This window comes from Carcharodon carcharias, chromosome 2 (assembly GCF_017639515.1).
Source record: "Carcharodon carcharias isolate sCarCar2 chromosome 2, sCarCar2.pri, whole genome shotgun sequence".
Taxonomy (NCBI): domain Eukaryota; kingdom Metazoa; phylum Chordata; class Chondrichthyes; order Lamniformes; family Lamnidae; genus Carcharodon; species Carcharodon carcharias.
Window position 1 is genome coordinate 148,228,471 of NC_054468.1, and position 21,902 is coordinate 148,250,372.

The following is a 21,902-nucleotide window of genomic DNA, read 5'->3' on the forward strand; positions in this document are numbered from 1 at the left end:
GAGCTATCAGGTCTGCAAAGAATATGCAATCTTTTCTTGCATTTGAAAATAACTTTCTAAATCAGAAAGGACAATATCCGAGAAAACCAACATTATCTTTTTACTACTGCATTGCGTTAGAGGACCTGTTTTGCTGAAGCTTTACGAACAAGTAGTAAAATTGGTTTGACTTTCAAGACATTGTACATCTTCAGATGCTGCAACCATGACCAAAAGAAAATCTCCATTTGAAAAGACACAGTTAAAAATCAAAATCTTTATTACAAAAATAAGTTACACTCACCTCCAGCTTACAGTATAAAACAATGTTTATCTGCAGGAATGAAACAATGATGGTCAATGCCAATGAAATCTTACTGTGTTTAGCAGTAAGGTCCTTAAAGGACAAGTAACATCTCCAGTTTCCATGGGTGGATAAAAGCAATGATTGATCAGGTAGTTTTAAAATGAAATCAGACTATACAGAAAACCAAGCAACTTTTTCTTAAGTTTTATTGAGTCGCATCCAGATTTTAACCTTTCATCTATGTGGGAAGAAAAAAAACTACAATATCCCTTTTTAACAGAAGAGATTTGAATTTTAAAAAGAAACTTTCACATATCTGAGCCTTCTATTGCTCAATTTTTACCTAGATTTTTGTTCAATTTTCCTGACCCCTACTCATCTACTTTGGCCTGATCCACATTCAAGTTTAAAGCATGTTCAAGAGATCATGCAGATACTGACACCCTTGCATTCCTCAGGTGCACAGTAAAAACAATGACGCTGGCATTAAACCTAGTGTCCATTGTTTATGCACTGTGACAGTGTAACATGATTATAGCAACAACTTAACAAGGAATACAGCATTTGAATTTGAAACAGAATGGAATACCGTCAAGAGTACTGCTCTGGATAAAATGCAACAATACAAAAGACTGATCCTTACAGACATGGTAGGACCAATGTCAAATACAGCCTACTTTCACATTAAAATCTGATGCCTCAATAATTAGTTATTTCAGCAATAAGGATTTTATTTTAAAAATCTGCAAGGTGTCAACCCTTTGGTGTGCAACTATGCAGCCTCTATCATCTCAATCACGTGTCAGCATTCATCACTAAGGTTCATGTTGTCATGCTATTTAACTGTGGGAATTTTGTGCACTTATAGCGGAGAATGCTGGAGTGACAACAGTAGCGTTGACTTTCCCTAACCCAGGGGCATAACGAGGACAACTGTATCCCCAAATGAAATCAGCTGGTTTAGAACAGAACACTGATTAAGCTGGAGCCTTTTATGTGGTTCAGCTACTCAGTGGGTAAACTGTTGGTACAATCTATAGTGAGAAATATTTAAAGTAGTATCAACTGTTAAGCAGTCAATTCAGAATTCATAACATGAACCACAAAGCTGGAGTACTCCTTAGGTGTTCAGAACCATAACCATTGTTTTAATCCTGACTTTACCCATTGCTCACCCAAATACCATAACATTTGCATGGTGTTAACCCAGCTGTTCAATCTAAAACATCCTATGGTACAATCTTTTACAAGTTTATTAAAAGCAAATGAGTTAAGGAAATTATTTACAAATGTACTATGGGAATTATGAACTGTTAATAAATTTATCCCAGAAGCTTGCTACTTGAGGTTAGGAGAAAAACATCAAGCATATTCTAAAGCATTATATTGCAATACCCTTAAGTCTTTCAAGTTGTTGAACGTCCTAATACGCTGAAAGCAAACACCTCAATTTAACCCTAGGTAAGCTTCCAGCACTTGTAAAACATTCTAACTCACATGGCAGTTTTCAACTTCAATTGTAGTTTGCACCTGGTCATTGAAAATAAACAGCAAAAGTTTATGCTTGTTGTTGATACCAACATGGTGGCATTATACAGGAACCAAGGAATATGAATTGAAAAATTTCTAGGTAAAAAAGATTGGACATTCTGAAAGACATTTACAAAGGCAGAAATTTGCCGCTGAGTCAGCAGGGCAACTTCTGAACAAAGTGTGCTTAGTTCAGAGCTTACATCAAATCCAAACAAACTGGATTGAGAACGTGATTTATATCAACTTCATTAGAACACAAAGATATGTGCAGTTTTATACATTGGTAGATAACCTATACAAAACCATCAAAAGGGATATTGTACTTTATTTCAGAATGTATGGTTTGCAGTCAAATTGAAATTTCAATTTTCAACATTTTGGTACTTACAAAAGTAACATCTCCTTCAACTATCATACAACCTAAAGCTAACTATAATATCTGAAAAAGCAGGACAGCAATTTCAGTTTAATAGAGACAAAAGCAAGACTTGTTTCTGGTCATTTGTAAAAATTATAGAGCCACACTATAACTTTATACACCCCACTTTAGCCAGAACTAATTTGAGGGGCTGAATGAAAGAAAACCCAGACTAGCAATAAAATACAATAGATCTCCTTTGTGGGCAAATACAACAAAACAAGCTTTGCTCTTGTCTTACAGTTCTCTATTTACAGTACACATAGGGTAGTTTAATCCTCGGCGACTGAGGTAGTTAACCAACCCTTTTTAAAAAAAAAAAATGGGTTCAGAAAAGAACCATTTTCTGGAATGCTCGACTACCTGAAATTTTGGCGATTACACTTCCATCTGCAAGCAGTTCTCTTCTTCAGGAATAATGACTTACAGAACTGTTGTGTGAGGTAGTGATGAGCAATAACAATAGTACTATATCAATCAGTTGAACTTGAATGTGATTGTGCACAGTTTTAAGTCTTCTGAGCGGCCTGGCATTGAATGAATCTTCTGAACATTATGAAATCTCTAGATAAACTTCAAGGTCATCACCCACCACTACCTCTGTACATTACAAAAAGTTACATTTGTTATACAAAATTTAAAAATTATAGTCCATATATGTTTAAATCTGAAGCTCTTCATTTCCTTGGCTGTTCCTGGTCTCCATTTGGCGTCATGGTCTGGAATCTTACCATCATCTCCATTAGCAGCTTCAAGTGTAACCTCCACATAGCAAGTCAGTCGTCATCAAAACAGGTCAGGACCGGCCTCGACCTCGTTTTCCTGCTAGCCAGGCAACAAAAGGAAGCCATTAAATTAGGATCCAAAACTAAACCAGTTTTAGAAAAAAAAGATGTTAATACAAGGCACTGCTTTTAAAACACACTTGTTCCCATTAATGCAAAAATTAATGCTTCAATATTCCTGTATTTCAGGATCAAAATTTAATATGGCAAATCAAGCAATCATTTCACTTTTAAGTGAGCGCAGCTTAAAACTAAGGAGTGTATCATTTAACTTAATTGGGTTCCAATTTAAGGAAACACCTTTTAAGAAATCAGTGTTCACTTTTCAATAGAATTCACTTACAGCAATGCACATACACCAAGCAGAAGATCCACAACACTTTATTCAATGTTAGTTTAAAGTAACAAAAACAATTAAGCAGAGCTCTATTTGAAGCGATTCCAAAGTGCAGAAATTGTGTAAAATTCATCAAGATTGCAGAACTTCATTTAGTATTGATCTAAGAAATGGTACACTCCTATTTTTTCAAAGAATTTAGAATCAAAATGATAATTTATAGTGACAACACATTTGAGCAGCTCAGTTAAACAAATTTTAAAATTATTTCATTATGTAAATATTAAGCATCTCTGGCGATTAAAAAAAACAAACTGAGCACTTAGTGAAAACTATGAGCAGTTAATTTGTGATTTGAGCTTTAGAAATGCATTTTAGAGCAGTTTCTTCATAGATACATCCTTATGAAGAAACATTTAATTTCACTGGAAAAGTAATCAGTGAAATGGTACTAATTCTTGTTGCAGGTAATAACAAACCACAAGGAACATGTTTATTTAACTCTAAAGACAATACTTGGTGTCATCCCCAGAGTACTTTCATGGCACAAAAGAGCAGTGCATATTAGATTCACGTTAAAGGACCCAGAACAGCAATGAAGCAAGTGAGACAGAAGTAACTAAAATTCAAATATTGAGCCATTGATTTACACGTCATTGTTAATCATTCTGAGCTACACTGCAAGGAAATTGGAAACTTTACAGAATAAAGACACTGCCTTTGGAAAATATCACATGCATTTTTTTTTAAAGAGCTAATGTTCTCAACTTTAAATATCATAAGCAATCCATATAATTAACTAAGTTGTGCAGACATGAACACATTCCTAGTTTTTCTTTCAGTAATTCAATCACTCTGACCAAGGTTTTCATTATAAATTCTTTGGAGAATTTGGATGAGTTTTTGTAAGGTTGGAAAAAATTTGTCAAAAGGAAAATTTATGCAACAAAATGGAATTTTGTTAAAATTCATGTGGTTTGGTAGAATTTTGAAATTTTATTGAAATAGACATTGACAGAAGATAGCGAATACAAGAATGAACTTGACAGTGTCACTTCTGGAATAGCCAAACCAAATAACTGGTAGTAATTTGAAATATCAGTCAACAACAAACAAATTTATTTAGGTCAACTTGCCTACTCCTGGTAATGCAAGTTAGTAACATACAGCTTTGTCAGTTACTTCAATACAAGAAATTCAGGAAAAAAGCAACAAGCTAATTTTGTAAATTACGCATTTAACTTTTAAAAGCCACGGAAACAGAACTACCAGTAATGTACATACATGAAAGCCAAATATTAGATTATGTTTAGTAGTGAGCCAGATTTCTAAAAACTTTTTTTTGGCAAAATCATGATGAATTATGTCCATCCTCTGCTAAACTAGATGGAATGCCTTTATCCAAATAGCCGAATTGCAAAAACAAAAGAAAGCCTTTTCCCACAGTCAAGTGGAAGCATTGCAGATTATGCAGTAAAGTCCAAGTGATTTTTTTTGTAAAAATATATATACACATCTGCAAATAGGGATTCTTGCCAGATGTCACCAATTAGCAAGCGGCAGCCAATCAGATTAAAGGTCAATCTGCATTTCGAAGTCAGTTCGGACAACCTATCAGTCATATTTTACTGAACCCCTATTGGTCTATTTCCACTGTTGCCCATAAGTATCCTGATAAAACTCCTGGTTGTTCTCAGATTTGTAACCATAGTTACCAGAATAATCACCACCTTGGAGCGGTTGCTGAGCAATAGGTTGGGAGCCCCAGTTCTGATTATTGGTCTGGCGCCGCTTCGAATCTGGCTGGTTGTACCCATCAGCTTTTCGTTTGCCTCCTACATTTCCACCGCGGCCACCCCTCACACCACGTACCCCGCGGCCTCTTTGCTGCGCCTGGGGACCCCCTCTTGCACCACGAGCACCTCTCCCTGCCATTTGACCACGCGGTGTGAATCCAGATCTTCCACGTGGTTGGGAAACTCCACGACCTCTGGCAAGAGGGGTACCTCTTCCACTTCTGCCACCTCTTCCTCTAGTAGCTGTCTGATAATCATCATAGCCATAGTACGGGTCTTCATATCCTCCACGATAATCATGGTAATCATAGCCATAATAATCATAATCTTCATAACTATAATAATCTAAAGGATAGCTGTAACCTCCTCTGGCTCCACGTCCTCTGCCTCGTGTTGGAGGCGGCATGCGGGGAGGAGGGTAGTAATAATAATCCTCATACCTGGAATTAAAAAGATATTTTGAACCGTCAAAAATATAAGTTAATCAATTCAGTTACAATGTAAAGCAAATTTTTTTTGCTAATTAAAACCACCAGGAGTGTATGTATCGCTTTTCAAAATAAATCAAAGTCAAGCAAATTGGTAAGAACTGAAATTTTTGAGTCAGATGATTTGAATCACTTTTTTGTGCTCGGTCTTTGAGGAATGACTGTCTCTCCATGCCCTACTTTAATAAACGCATGAGAAACAGGAGAAGTGCCAACTTTTCCACTTAAAACGTATCTGGAGCAACTTTTGAAATCCAAGAACTGTAAAAAAAATAGACGTGCCATTGAGAGAATCAAATTATGCAGGATGCCCTGCTTCACAGGAGTAGGAAGTTACAGAGAGACAAGGCAAACTGAGCGAATGAGCAAAACTATGAAAAATGGGGCTCAATTAAACAACATTTTCTTAATGGGAGAGACCAAGAGATGTGGAAGAGCAATGCATATGCAAAAAAAACAAAGTTAGTTCACTGTACATAAAAAACCAAGAACTTAATGTAATGCTGGTCTCTATCTCAACAGGATAGAGTGTGATGCCTAAGTCACATTTGGAGCCTAGCAGAAACCGCACTTGGGTACCATATTCCCATTGAGAACAGTATCTCAGTTAAGCCTTGGGAGGCAGTACAGCATATTTGCCAGAATGTTACTTTTTTCCCCATTCTCCAAGAAATTACAAAATTGTATGGGGAAGTGTGTAGTCATGATGCGCCAGCTGGTATTTTCCTGACCATCAATTTTGTATATTCAATAAAGATGTGCAAGGTCATGGAAGAAATGTGGATAAAACAGTTGAAAAATGGTTGAGACATGACCTAACAAATGGCACGACAGGCTTGAAGAGCTGAATGGTCTAACAGCAATCTAGGAGGTCACTGGATCTGGTGTGGGAACTAGACAAGTGTTGCACTGGCGTAGTAAGGTCTGCTCTTATGCAGATGGATGAGGAATCACAATTCAACACCTGACTATTCTACCTGTTGAATTGATGCTAACTGTACTGGACACCTTAAACGTACCTTATTGTAATTACCTCGTCTTTTAAAAAGTTACCTAGGCTAGTTAAACTAAGTCAGGATGAAAAATAAAGGGTTCAAAAGGAAGCTGTTTCAATGTACACCTATGAACATGCAATTTAGAAGCAGTAGACCATCGGGCCCCTTGAGCCTGCTCCATTAATTAATGTCATGGCTGATCTGACAGTGGCCTCAATGACACTTTCTTGCCTACTGACTCTCTTGTTAGTTAAGAATCTACTTCTGCCTTAAAAACATTCAATGACCCTGCCTCTACTGCTCTGGGGGAATGAGTTCCACTGATTCATGACCCCCAGAAAAAAATTCCCATCATTTTCATCTTAAACTAGAGACCCCTTATTTTTAAAACCGCGTCCTAGATCTGGTCTCTCCCAGAAAAGGAAACACCCTCTCAACATCTACCCTGTCAACTCCCCTCAGGATCTTGTTTCTATCAGGTCACATCTCATTATTCTAAACTCCGATAGACACAGGCCCAGCCTGTCCAATCTTTCCTCATAAGATAGCCCCCTCATTCCAGGAATCAGTCAAATGAACCTTCTAAGTTGCTAATGCAATTACATCCTTTAAGGAGACCAAAAGTGTACACAGTACTCCAGATGTGCTCTCACCAACTGCAGCAAAAAGTCCCTATTTTTAATATTCCATTCTCCATGCAATAAACATTCCATTTGTCCTCCTAATCACTTGCTGTAACTGCTTACTATCTTTGTGATTCATGTACCAAGACACTCCGATCCCTTTGTACCTCAGTTCTGCAATCTCTCTCCATTTAAATAATATGCTGCTTTACTTTACTTTCTGCCATAGTGAACAAGTTCACAGTTTCCAAAATTATACTCCACCTACCCAATTTTTGCCCACTCAACCTATCCATAATCCTTTGCAGACTCTGTGTCCTCGTCACATCTTTACTTTCCTATCTATGTGTAATCAGCAAATTTAGCAACTCTACATTTGGTCCCTTCATCCAAGTCATTGCTATAGATTGTAAATAGGTCAGGCCCTAACACTCATCCCTGGCACTCCACGTTACATCCAGCCAATCCAAAAATGACCAACATATGTCCATTTCCTGTTAGCTAACTAATCCTCTATCCATGTTAATAAGTTGGTAGACATGGTGATACATAATTGGCTTTTGCACTAACTATAAAGTTGAAATCTCTGCTGCAGTTAAACAAAGCAGTGCCATCTGCCGTCTGTGCATTATTACAAGTACGAACAATTCATTTCCAATTTCAAAGCTCAGCAGCAGAAGTGCAGATTCAGATAAAAAGGAGTGGCATGCTTGCAACATGACTGAGGTAAGTAGATAACGCTGGTTAAGGCCTAATAGAAGCAAGTGCAATGACTGTCATTAAAAAACACAGCTTCTGATACACCACCTGTCCTATGTCTGATGTGACAGTATGATCAGTAACTAGATTCCCACCCAACTGCAGTTTAGCCCAGATTCCATGTGCACAAAGCACAATTTTTAATTGAACAATTTCTTTTGAACGGGTTGCTAGTTACATCTTATTGCCAGGTTGCAAATATGGTTTAAACTACAGATAGCTGAAATGTCAGATATACTCACGGCTGAGATCTAGCAGCTTGCCTCTGAGCCTGTCGTTCCTTTTTCTTCTTGTCTGGTGGCTTAGCAAGAACAATTTCAATATTTTCACCTTCTAAATATTTCCCATTCATTTCATCCATAGCCTGCGAAATAAAAAAGTTGATAAGTAACGATTGCTGTGTAAAACAATATGTTAAAAGATATAAGTCAGTTAGAAAGTCCAACTTCTCCAGGGTGCAACAGTATTTCATGAGAAGATTGTTCTACCACCAGTTAGACTGAATTTCAACAGAAGCTTTTTAATAGATAAGCCAAAAGAGTTATAATCAAATAGGCAAATGATGGAACATCCAACAACTACCCTGAAGCTAAGCAGATTTGATTGTTAAAGGATCACTTAGGGCACAAGTCTTAAAATTTTCCTATAAAATTAAGTCTATAGCAGTGTCTAAAGATAGGTGCATGATGGATTTAACCAAATTGCTTACACAGTAGCCACGGCAAACTAATTAATAAATCTGGGAACATGAATTGAAAATATGGAGAGCTGCATTGGCAAATCTTTCTTATTTGATTGTCTTCATAACTAGCCAACAGCATGCACCTCAGAGAAACATCGAGTTATGAAAAGCGATTCCATTTATCCTAAGAGTACATCATTACATGTAACAGAAGCTGACAGTGAATTCAGCAATTACCCATCACTTTCTTAATCAGCCGAAAAATGCTGTAAAAGAATTTACACAGATCACAGCAGAGTACCTAATAGAAAACCTGCTATTCACATGAAGTTGCATATATATTATATCCCGTTTCTAAACTTCAAAACAGAATGCTTCAACAGCCTTTACCTTTACTGCACCATCTCGTTCATCAAAGTGAATGAAAGCATAATCTTTCAGCTTCTTCACCCGCTCCAGCTTGCCAAATTGGCTAAAGGTCTTTTCTAGTAATTCTTCAGTTACTGTACTGGCCAGGTTACGAACAAACAGCACCTTCACCTGCAACAATGAGCAAATATTTTGAAGTGTTATACCCAATTAATGGCAACCATTTCTAAATATCAGCCTCAGTATTAAAGCAATTAGAAATTACTGTCCACAGCTCAGCGTGGAATTATGTCATAGGATAAGTCAAGTTCCATGTTCAATTCTGGCAGCTTTGCAGGTGCAAAAATTTTAAAAATTATTCACTCCAGGATATGGCCACCAAGAGCAAGCATGTACTACCCAGCCTTGGCTGTCCTTGAAATGTTGTGGTCCATATGGTGAAGTTACTTTCACAATACTGTTATGTAAGGGGTTGCAGGATTTTGACCCAGTGATGGAGGAGGAACAGTGATACATATCTCAAGTCAGGATGGTGTGCAATTTGGAGGGAAACATGCAGGTGATGATGGTAACCCATGGATCAGTGGCCCATGTCCTGTTAGGTAGAGGAAGTCTGGGCAGTCCTTCCAAACAAACAAATTGTTTCAACCATCCTTTAGTAAATATCACAGTATGGGGTAGGGCTGCCTTGTCCTGGATGAACAAACAGCTTACATAGAAACATGTAAAATAGGTGGCTGTCATTCAGCCCTTTGAGCCTGCTCCACCATTCAATGGATCCTCTATCTCAATGCCATATATATCTTTTCCACATATCTTGATGCTTTTAGGGAGTCTAGAAATCTATTTCCTTCTTAAATACATTCAGTGACTTGGCCTCCACAGTCCTCTGCGGTAGAGAATTCTATAGGTTCATCACCCTGAGTGAAGAGGCTTCTCTTCATTTCAGTCCTAAAATGATCTACCCCATATCCTGACACCGTGGCCCCTTGTTCCAAACCCTCCCAGCCAGAGGAAACATCATTCCTGCATCCAGTCTGTCCGGCTGTCAGAATTTTATACGTTTCAATGAGATCTCCTCTCATTCTTCTAAACTCCAGAGAATAGGGCCTAGTTGACCCAATCTCTCTCCTCACAATCCCACCATCCCAGGAATCAGCCTGGTGAATCTTTGCTGCACTCCCTCTATGGCAAGTATAACCTTTCTTAGGTAAGGAGACCAAAACTGCACAATGTTCCAGGTGTGGTCTCACCAACACCTGTACAGCTGCAGTAAAACATCCTTGCTCCCTGTACTCAAGTTCTCTCGCAATGAAGGCCAACAATACCATTTACCTTCTTAACTGCTTGCTTTCAGTGACTGGTGTACAAGGACACCCAGGTCCCTTTGTACATCAACGTTTCCCAATCTATCACCATTTAAGTAATACTCTGCTATTCTGTTTTTCCTAACAAAGTGGATAACTTCACACTTATCCACATTATATTGCATCTGCCATTATTTGCCCACTCACTCAACCGATCTAAATTGCCATCAAGCCTCTCAACATCCTCCACATCACTCATTCCCACCAAGTTTCGTGTAGTCAGAAATATTACATTTGGTTCTCTCATCAAAATTATTGATATATATTGTGAATAGCTGGGGCCCAAGCACTGGTCCCTGCAGCACCCCACGAGTCACCACCTGCCACACCAAAAAAGACCCACTTATTCCTACTATAAAGGTTATCGGGGTAGGCAGGAACGTGCGGTTGACATTACATTATGATCAGCCATTATTTAGTGGTGGAGCAGGCTCGAGGGAACAAATAGCCTATTCCTCCTCCTAATTCGTATGTTCACACTCCATTTCCTGTCTTAACCAATTCTCAATTCACGTCAACACATTATCCTAATCCCATGTGCTTTAATTTTGCATACTAACCTCATGTGGAAATTTATCAAAAGCTTTCTGAAAATCCAAATACATATCCACTGGTTCTCAACTGTTGTTGGAGCAGCATCCAGCCAGACAAGTGGAAAGTATTCTGCCACGCTCTTGATGTGCCCTGAAGGTGGTGGGGCCTTTGGGGAATCAGAGCAAGACCATTGGCTGCAGAATAATCAGTCTCTGACCTGCTACAATAGCCACAACATTTGTACAGCAAGCCAAGTTGTGTTTCTGATCAATGTTGAGGCCCCTAGGATGTTGAGAACACCCTAGGCCAAGGAACAGAATACATAACCAGGATTCCAGGTGACCGCTGTTAAGAGATGCTGGCAGCACTCACTGAATTTTAAAAATTCTGTGATTTGGGTGCTGATAAATCGGCCAGAGTTTTTGTTGCCCGCCCCTAATTGTACTCAAGAAGGTGGCAGTGAGCTGCCTTCCTGAACCGCCACAATCCACGTGTAAGTACACCCACAGTGCTGTTAGGGAGTTCCAGAGTTTTGACCCAGCGACATTGTAGCCGGAATGAAAAAGCTCATTATTTTCATTGGCCCAACAATTTGTAACATACCTATCACACATTTAAAATAATGTTCAAGGATTAATACCTTTGACATGACCTCCGGATCTGGATCCTCTATAGGATCTGCCCATTCCACTGTTACGACATTGCCCCAAACCTTCACTTTTCCACTCATAAGCCTGCGCCTGGCCTGGGCAGCAGATTTATGATCTTCAAACTCCAAGAAACAGAATCCTCTATTCTTTTTTTTGTCATCTGGTTGGTGGTAAAGGATCACATCTGTGAGTCCCTCTGCCAAAATAAATTAACAAGTTAGGATGCAACAACCACTTAAAAAACCTCTACTGGCTTCCTTCTCTACTGGGGCCAAACTGACAGACCACTGGAGCAATATCATCTAAGTAATATAGCACAACTGTGGATTTTCCTGGGCTTTTGGCATGCTCTACCTGGATGATATTTCGCTCTGGTTTAAGAACTAGTGGTAAAGAGAAAAGCAATCGAGAATAGGTTTCTCTCAAAAATCTATGGTACAACATCATTAGTAGATCTTAAAAGAGAAAGCAAGCACCAGTAAGCAATCTTCACAATGCCTCAAAGTTGCTATCAACTTCTCCAAAAGTCAGAAAAGTAAATGCTGGAAATGGAGATGTAGAAGGGAATGTAGGTGCCAGGATTCTGGTTACACTGCAATTTATGTAGGCTGCGACTTGAGGGCAGTTTGTAAATGGCATCAACCACGGGAGGACTGGTTCTACTACTGGCATCCCTGTGCTTGGAGGAAAACATGGGTGGGATTTTCCTATGAAGAGAGTAAAAAATGACCACCTAGCACAGTCATCCATCCCCATCACAAGAGAAATTGGGAGAGTTACTTGGAAGGGGGCAGGGAAGGAGTAGAAATACTTCGAAAATACCTCGAGATAATATAATAAAATCAAAAGGCCAAATTCAGCAACTGGTTTAAACCAAGAGCCAGAAATTTAAAAATTTCAATCTGGCCAAGTAAAACAGCACACAGCAACTTCACCTGGGTGCAGATTTGATGAGTGTGCAGGGAAATTTGATGAGTGTGGGAATTCACTGGTGTGGGGAAAGGTGCTGCTGTTTGATATGTAAAAAACAGAAATAAATAGGGTTAAATTAGGACTATGCACTAAGCTACAGCTAGACCTAAAGCTTATAACTACATGTAATTAAATTAAAAAGGTTACTACCTAGGTTAAAAGCTAATATTTCAGGACTTGAAAACCTAATTAGTTAAATAAAAATCAGAGATGGCAGAGTAGGTGAGATGTTGCAGCTGGTGGATGCCAACATGATCCACAACAAGCACAAACATCAATGTGATCCACAGCAAGCAAGCGCCTGCAGCTCCAGGAACTTTGGCATAGAGTTGATAGCTGGAGTCTGAGCTTCGGACACTGATGCATTTGGGAGGGAGAAAGTTACCTGGACACTGCTCAATACAACAAACATATATCTTAGGTGAAAACCATCAGATTTGGTCCATGTTCGTGGATAGCAGTGTATGGGTGAGGCAGATATGGGAATTCAGAAAGTAGCACAGGAGGAGCCTCAGACCTACACTTGCCCAACTGCTATGAGGTTTTTGCAACCAGTGTGGATAAGGGCAAAAACTGCAGGAAGGATGTGCAAACTGACTGTACCACTGAGCACTGTGGTACAGGGGGCCTTTAAGTGGGCAGAGTAAAAAGGAGTGTAGTACTGGTAGCGGACAGTGTAGTTAAGAGGTTCTGCTAAGGGAGTGGGAACAAAGGAGTAGGCCATTCAGCTCAATTAGCCTGCTCTGCCATTCAAAACGATCATGGCTGATCACCTACTTCAATGCCATTTTTCCATTCTATTGCCATATCCCTTTGTTATTGACATTTAGAAATCTTAGTTTCTGCTTTAAACATATTCAATGACTGAGCTTCCACAGCCCTCTGGAGTAGAGAATTCCAGATTCACAACCCTCAGAGTAAAAAATATTCTCATCTCGGTCCTAAGTGGCTTTCCCTTTATTTTGAAATTGTCCCCCCAGTTCTATACTCCTCAACCAGGGAAACATCTTACCTACATCTACCTGTCTATCCCTTGAAGCATTTTGTCGGTTTCAATTAGATCACCTCTCGTTCTTCGAAACTCCAGAGAATACAGGCCCATTTTCCCCAATCTCTCTTCATAGGACAGTCCTATCATCTCAGGAACAAGTCTGGTGGACCTTCGTCTCACTCCCTGTGACAATAATATCCTTCCTCAGCTAAGGAGAACAAAGCTGCACACAGTACTTGAGGTGTGGTCTAACCAAGGTTCTATACAATTGAAAACTTTGCTGCTCCTGTACTCAAATCCTTTTGCAATAAAGGCTAACATACCATTCATTAGTCTTCCCAATTGCCTGCTGCACCTGCATATTAGGTTTCAGATGACTTATTGATGAGGCCACCCAAGTCCATTTGTACATCTACACTTTCTAATCTCTTATCATCTGTTCCTCCTACAAGATGGATAACCTCACATTTTTCCACATTATTCTCCATCTGCCATGTTCTTGCCCACTCTCTAGAGTCTGTCCGTATCCCCTTGAAGCCACTTTACATCTTTCGCATGACATATATTCCCACCTAGCTTTGTGTCATCTGCAAACTTGGAAATAATACATTTGATCTCCCAAATCATTGATATATATTGTGAACAGCTGTGACCCAAGTACTGATCCCAGCAGTAACCCACTAGTCACAGCCTGCCAACTTGAGAATGACCTGTTTATTCCTGTGTTCTGCCCACTAACCAATCCTTAATGGATGCCAGTAAATACCTCCTATACCACCTCGTGGGAGTTGCTAGGTACTAAATTTAAAGGCACAACCACAAAGTAGTAACCAGGAGATTATCCTGAGTCACATGCAAATAGGCGTAGGGTCAATAAAATCAGAATTGAATGGGTTGCTCAGATTGTTTTGGAAGAAATGGGTTTCAATTCATGGGATACTGGCACCAATACTGGCAAAAGAGGGATGGGTTCTACTGGGATGTGCTTCACATGAACCACACTGGGTCCCAGTGTCCTGGTGAATTGAATAACAGGGGCTTTAAACTATTCAAAAAAAAGCGCAAAACTATAGGCCAATTAGCCTATCATTGGGAAGATGTTGGAATCCATTATTAAGGAAGTAGCAGCAGGATATTCAGAAAACCATAAATATATATTGACTCTGCTTGATTGTTTAAAAGGGAAACCATGTTTGATAAATTTATTAGAGATCTTGGAGCATGTAACAAGCAGGGTGAGTAACAATGAGCCAGTAGATATAATGTATTTGGATTTCCAGAAGATATTCAGTAAGGTACAACATAAAAAAGTTATTGCACAAGACAGCAGCTCATGATGTTGGGAGGCACGGATAGAGGACTGGCTGACTAACAAAACAGAATCAGGATAAATGGGTCATTTATTTGCCAAACTAACCATGGCTTGGACGGGGTGGGGGGAAAGAGGGGCGCTGCCTCAGAGCTCAGTTTTGGGGCTTCGACCATTTAGAATCTCAAAATGACACACATTACAGAAGGGTTTGGATTTCCTTGCATGTGAAACCAAAAAAAGTTAGCATACAAGTACAGCAATTAGGAAGACAAATGGAACAATTGTGCACGAAAGTAGGAAACTATAACAGTAGAGGGCACTGTTGAGACTACATCTAGAGTAGTGTGTACAGTTTTTACTTCTTATCATGAAAACTTGTATTTATATAATGCTTTTCACAGCCACAGGACATCTAAAACACTTGACAACGAATTGAGTCCGCTGTAATGGAGAAAAAGCAACAGCCAATTTGGCACACACCAAACTCCCACACAATGTGATAATGACCAGATAATTTTTTTTCTGGAGGGATAAATATCAGCCAGTGTAGGAGTAACTTCCCCACTACTCTTCGAGCCAAGCAGCCTGACATCTTATCTGAAAGACAGGACCTCTGACAATGCAGCACTCTTAGCAAGCATAGATTTTCATGTTCAAGTCCTTAGGTTGGGCATGAACCCAGAGTCCTGTGACTCAGGCAAGAGCTGAGTGTGCTAAAACCTGAACGATATACTTGCATTAGAGGCAGTTTAGAGAAGGTCGAGAAGTTTGATTCCTGGGATGAGGAAAGGCTGAGCAGGTTGGGCCTACACTCAATGGAATAAAAATGGTGATCTTACTGAAACATACAATATTCTGAGATAGAATGTCTCCCTGCCACAAAGGAGTCCAGAACTTTGGCAGGGGCACAGCTTCAGAATAAGGGTTCACCCATTTGAGATGGGCATGAGGAATTTCTAGAGGGTTGTGAATCTTTGGAATGCTCTACCCCTGAGAAGTTTAAAGGCTGAGAAATTGAATTTATTCAATTATTTTTGAAATATGAGTAAAGGAGTAGGGGGAACAGGCATGAGAGTGGAGTTTAGGCCAAGTTTCGATCAACCATGATCTGACTGGCTAGCAGAGTAGGCAATAGGGGATGAACGTCCTATTCCCAAATTTTATATTCTTATATAGGATACCGCAGTAACCCATGAATACCATAATGTCAGACAGCCAACCTACATCTTACCCTCTAATGTGATAAGATCCTTCTATCTCAGGGATATGTCCAGCTCCCTTTTAGGGCTGCAAAGCATCCAATACTCACTACATAATTCAGTAACCTGTGCCACTTCCTAACATTTAACTCAATTCCTTACCTGCATTTTTTACAAGTCCCTCAAGCTCTCCCTTCCCTGATCATCTCAAACAACCATTTCAATTGCAAAATCTAATATCATTCAAATACTTGTGTTTCTCTGTTCCTCAAATCTGTCCCCCAACATACATCAACCTTCCCTTATCTTCCCTAGGGCCTGGACAATCCTAGTCACATGTAGGAACCAAAAGGAGACAGAATATAACCTCAAGTATAGCCAAATCAAGCCTTGTACATGCTTTGCATATGATTTAACTGCTGTTTTAGTAAATATTGAGTTCAGCTTTCCAGCTGCACATAGACAAGGTCTGGATCAATAGGGACCATGAACCTCTGACTCCACAAATAGCCAGACGACATTTACCACTAAGGTTTGCAAATCAAGCTCACAGGATCTTCGTACCAAAGGGAGTCATATTGCACCACAGGGTGGGAAGAGACAAGAATAAGCAAATTCCCTCACCAAGTTCATGACTGTGAGCTCTCCTTGCATAATGAGGCTACTAATTCTGTCTCCATTTATACAGTAATTTATTGCAAGCCCAAATCAACTTATTACAGGAATTACCATCTTCCTGGAACAAAGTAGTGAAACATCAGCTACACTGTTGAGGAAAACAGTCAAACCCAAACCTATACAATCTAGGTTTTATTCAGAATTTCATTAAAGTCACAGCATACCTTTAGCTATAACCTAAAAGTAGGTAATTATCAAAGGTAGCGACAAGAACACATTTTGCCACAGTGCAACCAGACTTCAGTCAGCAATGTAAATTGAAGATTTTGGAAACAAGCTGTAATTTTCAACAGTAGAACCAATGTCAAATTTATCCCATTGATCTGAGGTTTGGACTAGCTGTCTGCTAGATTATGCTGTAAAGCAGTGATAGCTACATTGTTTTTGTTCCTATTCATGTGGCTGTCAAATAGGCAGTGTGCATCAATTGTGATAACGCGATGAGGGAAGTGATGCAACTTTACCTGTAACTTTACCAAATTCTTCCATAATCTGTTCCTTTGTCTTGCTTTTTGGAATGGATCCAACGAAAAGTCTGTTATTCGCCACAGAAATGCAAACACCAATGTGTTTGCCAGGCCGAATTTCATGGTTATCACACTGACAAAATCGATAACAGAGTTAGTTTATGAATCCTAATTAAGGGAATAGATATACTGTGCATACACATCACAGAACCTTACCAATTTGACTGCTTCCTGTGCTGCTTCTTTGGAGCAAAAGGTGACAAAAGCATACCCTCGATTTAAGCCAGTCAGTGGATCCATCATCAGACGCAAATCCCATATTGGCCCAGCTTTTTCAAACAAAGGGACAAGTTCATCTTCAAAGAGATCCCTTGGTATTTTGCCTACAAATATCTGACAAAATTGAACTGATGTTAAAAAAGATATTCAGAAGGCTTGGCTTCTATTGATTAAAGAAAGCTGATCAAAAATGATTTTTTTTTCATATTGACCAACAGCATGCTCTGTTGTAGGTTAACATTTTAAATGTCTGATTAAGCAGACATCAAATTTTAAAAGCGGCCACAATCATCAATTCTCAGAGTTCAAATCTCATAACATCCCCAAAATTGAGTTCAACAGCATTGTAAATGCTCTCACCTGGCTATCCTAATGCAAGAAACTCACCCCATGATATGCTGTTCTTTTAAATATATTGCTACTAATGTTTTTGAGTTCAAGAACCATGCAACATTCATCAATCGATAACCACCTTTACTCACCTCAGTACCAATGTTAGGTTGAGGACCTGAATGTATCGTAAGTGGAGGAGGGCCACCATACTTCCTTTGCCCTGTAGTGACATCAAGTGTATATCCTGTTCTTTCTAAGAGGGCCTAACGAAACAGAAGCAAGTTTAACCATCTGAAATTAGCAATTACAATTTAATTAGAAAAAGCAGCTGTGGTTTTCGAACGAGAGTTGAGTAAACACCTGAAGGGAAAAAACATTCGAGCAATGGGGAAGGTGCAGGAAAACACTTACTCTTGCAGAATATCAGCATGGATTTGAAGGGTAAATGACCTCCTTTTGCACTGTAATCATTCTATGATGCTATAATGTCAATGTTTTAGAAGTCTTAGGAAAACAATTGACAACTACATTTAAAGAGACCACCCATCCTGAATCTCACTAACTTATTTCCAATCTAGTCCACTTGGACATTGGGAGCCTTGGGTTAAAATTAGAAATATTTACCAGTGCAAAGCAATTTAAATGACCTCTGAGAAATATTTGCCACAGATCCACCAAGCAGTATGACCCTGAGCCAAAAAGGAGGGTCTTCGCTTAATTTGCCATCTCTCCAAGGACAGAGGCCTGCAACCTGCAGCTAATAAGGACTTACATGCAGCTCCTGACCTTGATTGTCATCAAAATGCACTTGATCAATCAAATGACTTGCTTTGTTTTTTAAAAAAAACTTTATTAACATTTCACTTGCGAAAACTTAAATTAATAGTTTTTTATAAAAACCTTAATGTTGTTTGCCCTGGTTTTCAATATCGTTGGCATTTGAGTAACAGCATTGTGGTTCTTAAGATAGTGTTTTTGACTACATTTTTCAAAATGTGTCTCATTATTAAGATTGCCAATCCATGATCTAGGGCATCAGCTTTAGTATTACAATGTCCCTTAGCACTCCTAGGCCAAGAAAGGGAAAATCCTTTCCCAATTGCTATCTAGCATCTCTACTGCAAACTTCACATGGATTAAGCTAGCTGAGTTTCAAAAGGTCAACTCTGGCTAGTGAATAACCGTCAGTACCTATGAATCTATGTGGCAACTAGAATCAGCTTTTTCTAAGCATGCAGGTAAAATAAGTTTGCAGTAGCTTTAGGGCGAAATATTTGCTACAAATGTAAAACAAACAAGGCCTATTACATTAATGTAAGCACTGCACCTTAATTTTTGTCTCATCTGGGCCTTTATTAGCATCTGTCACTTTAGATCCTTGCTTTTCCCTCTGTCTGTAAGTCTTCATTACTCCACATAGAAAGGCACTTTTATTCTATACAGAAAAAAAAAATCAATAAATTAAATCAATGCCTTTAAAGTAACATGTCTGAATGGAACTAATTATTTCTCCCTGTTCCTGACATGCATGATCTACCACTTAACAAAAGCATTCATGGAATGGACTGAATTCCACTGGATTGGAAAGTGTTTTCTCTCACGACAAAGGATTCAACAAGCAATGGAACATGAAATTTAACAATTGTAAACTATATCACAGCAAAAAAAATCATCAATAGCCATCACTAATATATCACAAAGAGAATTCACATGAGATATACAAAATGTTTCACTGGTGCAGTAACTAAGCCTCAAGGCTAAGGGTAACGTACAACCGGTTTGATCTTGATATTAAACATATTGCATGTACAAACTCTACAGTACTTGTGTAACAAAATTCCCATCTCTAGTAGCATTAAAAAAACAAATTTGTCACTCTAGCCAAAGAAATATTGTGGTATTTGCTAGCTCCAAGAATGACATACCACTAATGTCAGCACCCCAAAGCTACTATCATCTTAGAAAGATGAATGTAATTTTAAATTGCTAAATAGGATAAATGAAAATGGATACGGTGACACATTTCAAAAATTGCACCAACTTGATCTAATTCAGGATTTGTGTGTCAATGGGAGGTTTCAGATTCACAACTGTATCAACATTGCTATATTAGAGTTCACATCTCAATCTGAATACAATTTGTTTGAGTAACTATAATAAACAGAACAATCCTTACCTGAACATGGGAAAGATCACTTTCCTTAAACTGTTGTAGTACTGACAATGCACCTTCTTCGTTGAATTCCCTCAAGGCATCAATTGCTCTCTCGTCTAAATCACTATGAGAAACCAAACCTACAAAAAAAATCCAAGGGACCACTTTAAAACAACAAACCTGGGAGTACAACTGAAAATATGCAGCAATATGAAGTCTGATTCTTCTAAGTTTTTGTTAAAATTAAATATATACTAGCTGAAATGTGACATGTTTCCAGAATCCCCATACCAACAATACCTATCCTACTAGTAACGAATCTGCAGGGTGAAAATAGGTCCAACTCTCCTGGTATAAATGGCATGGTAAGCCCAAGCCCTCAAATCAAGACTCACTCTATTCTCCCATGTACTAGACAACACATAACCAGGGTACCATCCATGTCATTAGGATCTGTCTGCTTGAACTTGCCAGACTTAAGGCAGTTCCACTCCATCAATGACAAATGCCAGGAAAAATTTCCCTGTAGCTGCTCAAACAGGTGCAGTGAGTTTTCATGTACTTAATCCAATTCTGAGACCAGTGACCATGGTAGGTGGCTTAAAGTGTCTTTCTGGTGAGAGCCCAGATTCTGAATCAAAGCTGATATCTACACACCTGCACTTTCAGTAGTCACAATTTGTCCCGGTTTTCAGCAAAGGAAATAATGCAGAAAGAATGAAAAGAGAAATACAACTGCGCTCAATGTACTGCTTGACAAATGCAAGTTATATTTATACAATGTTTTTAAACAGTAAAACATTTCAAGTCACTTCACAGGAATGTTAATAAAATTTGAAACCAAGTTACATAAGGAGATGTAGGTCAGGTGACCAAATGCTTGGTCAAAGAAAGATTTTAAGGAGCAACAGGTGGAGAAGTTTAGAAAAGGAATGCCAGAGTTCAAGAACTACGCTGAAGTCACACTGTCAATGGTGGAGTGGTGTAAATTGGGGATATGCAAGAGACCAGAATCGGAGGATCAGAGAGTTGTAAGTCTGGAGAAGGTTAGAGGCAGGGAGTGGTGAGGACAACAGGGATTTGAAAACCAGGATATAGAATTTTAAATGTTCATCTGTCAAAGCTGTGGGTATTGATGCAAGTCAGCAGCATTTTTGGTAAACTCCAAGTTTATGCAGGTCGCCCAGCTAAGAGACAGCTGGATTAGGCAAACAAAATATTATTTAAGTGGAAAGACTATAGAATGCTGCAGTAGAGACCTGGGTGTCATCATACATGAAGCACAGAGTTAACATGCAAGTAATTAGGAATGCAAATGGGATGTTGGCCTTTACTGTAAGGGAGATGGAGTATAAAAATAGGGAAGTTGCGCTACAACTGTACAAGAAATTGGTGAGACGCCACCTGGAACACTGTGTACAGTTTTGATCTCTTCATTTAAGGAGGGATATACTTGCATTGGATGCAGTTCAAGGAAGGTTAACTAGGCAAATTCCTGGTATGAATGGGTTGTCTTAAGAGGAAAGGTTGAGCAGGTTGTGTCTATACTCATTGGAGTTTAGAAGAATGAAGGGCGATCGTATTGAACTATAAAAGATTCTGAGGGGGCTTGACAGGGTAGATGCTGAGAGGGTGTTTGCCCTCATGGAGGAATCTAGAAGTAGAGGTCATAGTTTCAGAATAAAGGCTTGCTTATTTACGAGAGATGAGGAGGAATTTCTTCTGAGGGTTGTGAATCTATGGAATTCTCTATCCAAGAGAGCTGTGCAAGCTGAATCACTGAGTATATTCAAGGCTGAGATAAACAGATTTATGAAATATAGCGGAGTCAAGGGTTATGGGGAACAGGCAGGATAGTGAGTCCAAGATCAGATCAGCCATGATCTCATGCTAT

At 39.0% G+C, this 21,902-nt stretch overlaps 1 protein-coding gene across 7 annotated transcripts in view; it reads right to left on the bottom strand.

Moving 5' to 3' along the window:
* Positions 1-241: 241 nt before the first annotated feature.
* The window catches only part of LOC121270566 (heterogeneous nuclear ribonucleoprotein Q), a 28,581-nt gene continuing 6,920 nt past the window's right edge, over positions 242-21,902 (bottom strand). Inside the window, exons 3-12 of one of the 7 annotated variants that reach the window (XM_041175982.1) lie at positions 20,030-20,148; positions 19,181-19,288; positions 18,003-18,116; positions 17,458-17,634; positions 17,239-17,374; positions 11,613-11,818; positions 9,093-9,242; positions 8,263-8,384; positions 5,232-5,595; positions 242-3,059 (exon numbers count right to left, since the gene is read on the bottom strand). In XM_041175982.1, the coding sequence (XP_041031916.1) occupies positions 3,024-3,059; positions 5,232-5,595; positions 8,263-8,384; positions 9,093-9,242; positions 11,613-11,818; positions 17,239-17,374; positions 17,458-17,634; positions 18,003-18,116; positions 19,181-19,288; positions 20,030-20,148 (1,532 nt within the window). In that variant the 3' untranslated portion in view covers positions 242-3,023. Of the gene's footprint in view, positions 3,063-4,335; positions 5,596-8,262; positions 8,385-9,092; positions 9,243-11,612; positions 11,819-17,238; positions 17,375-17,457; positions 17,635-18,002; positions 18,117-19,180; positions 19,289-20,029; positions 20,149-21,902 lie in introns of those variants that run through there. The other 6 variants (XM_041175972.1, XM_041175966.1, XM_041175959.1 and 3 more) reach the window with 6 other exon arrangements.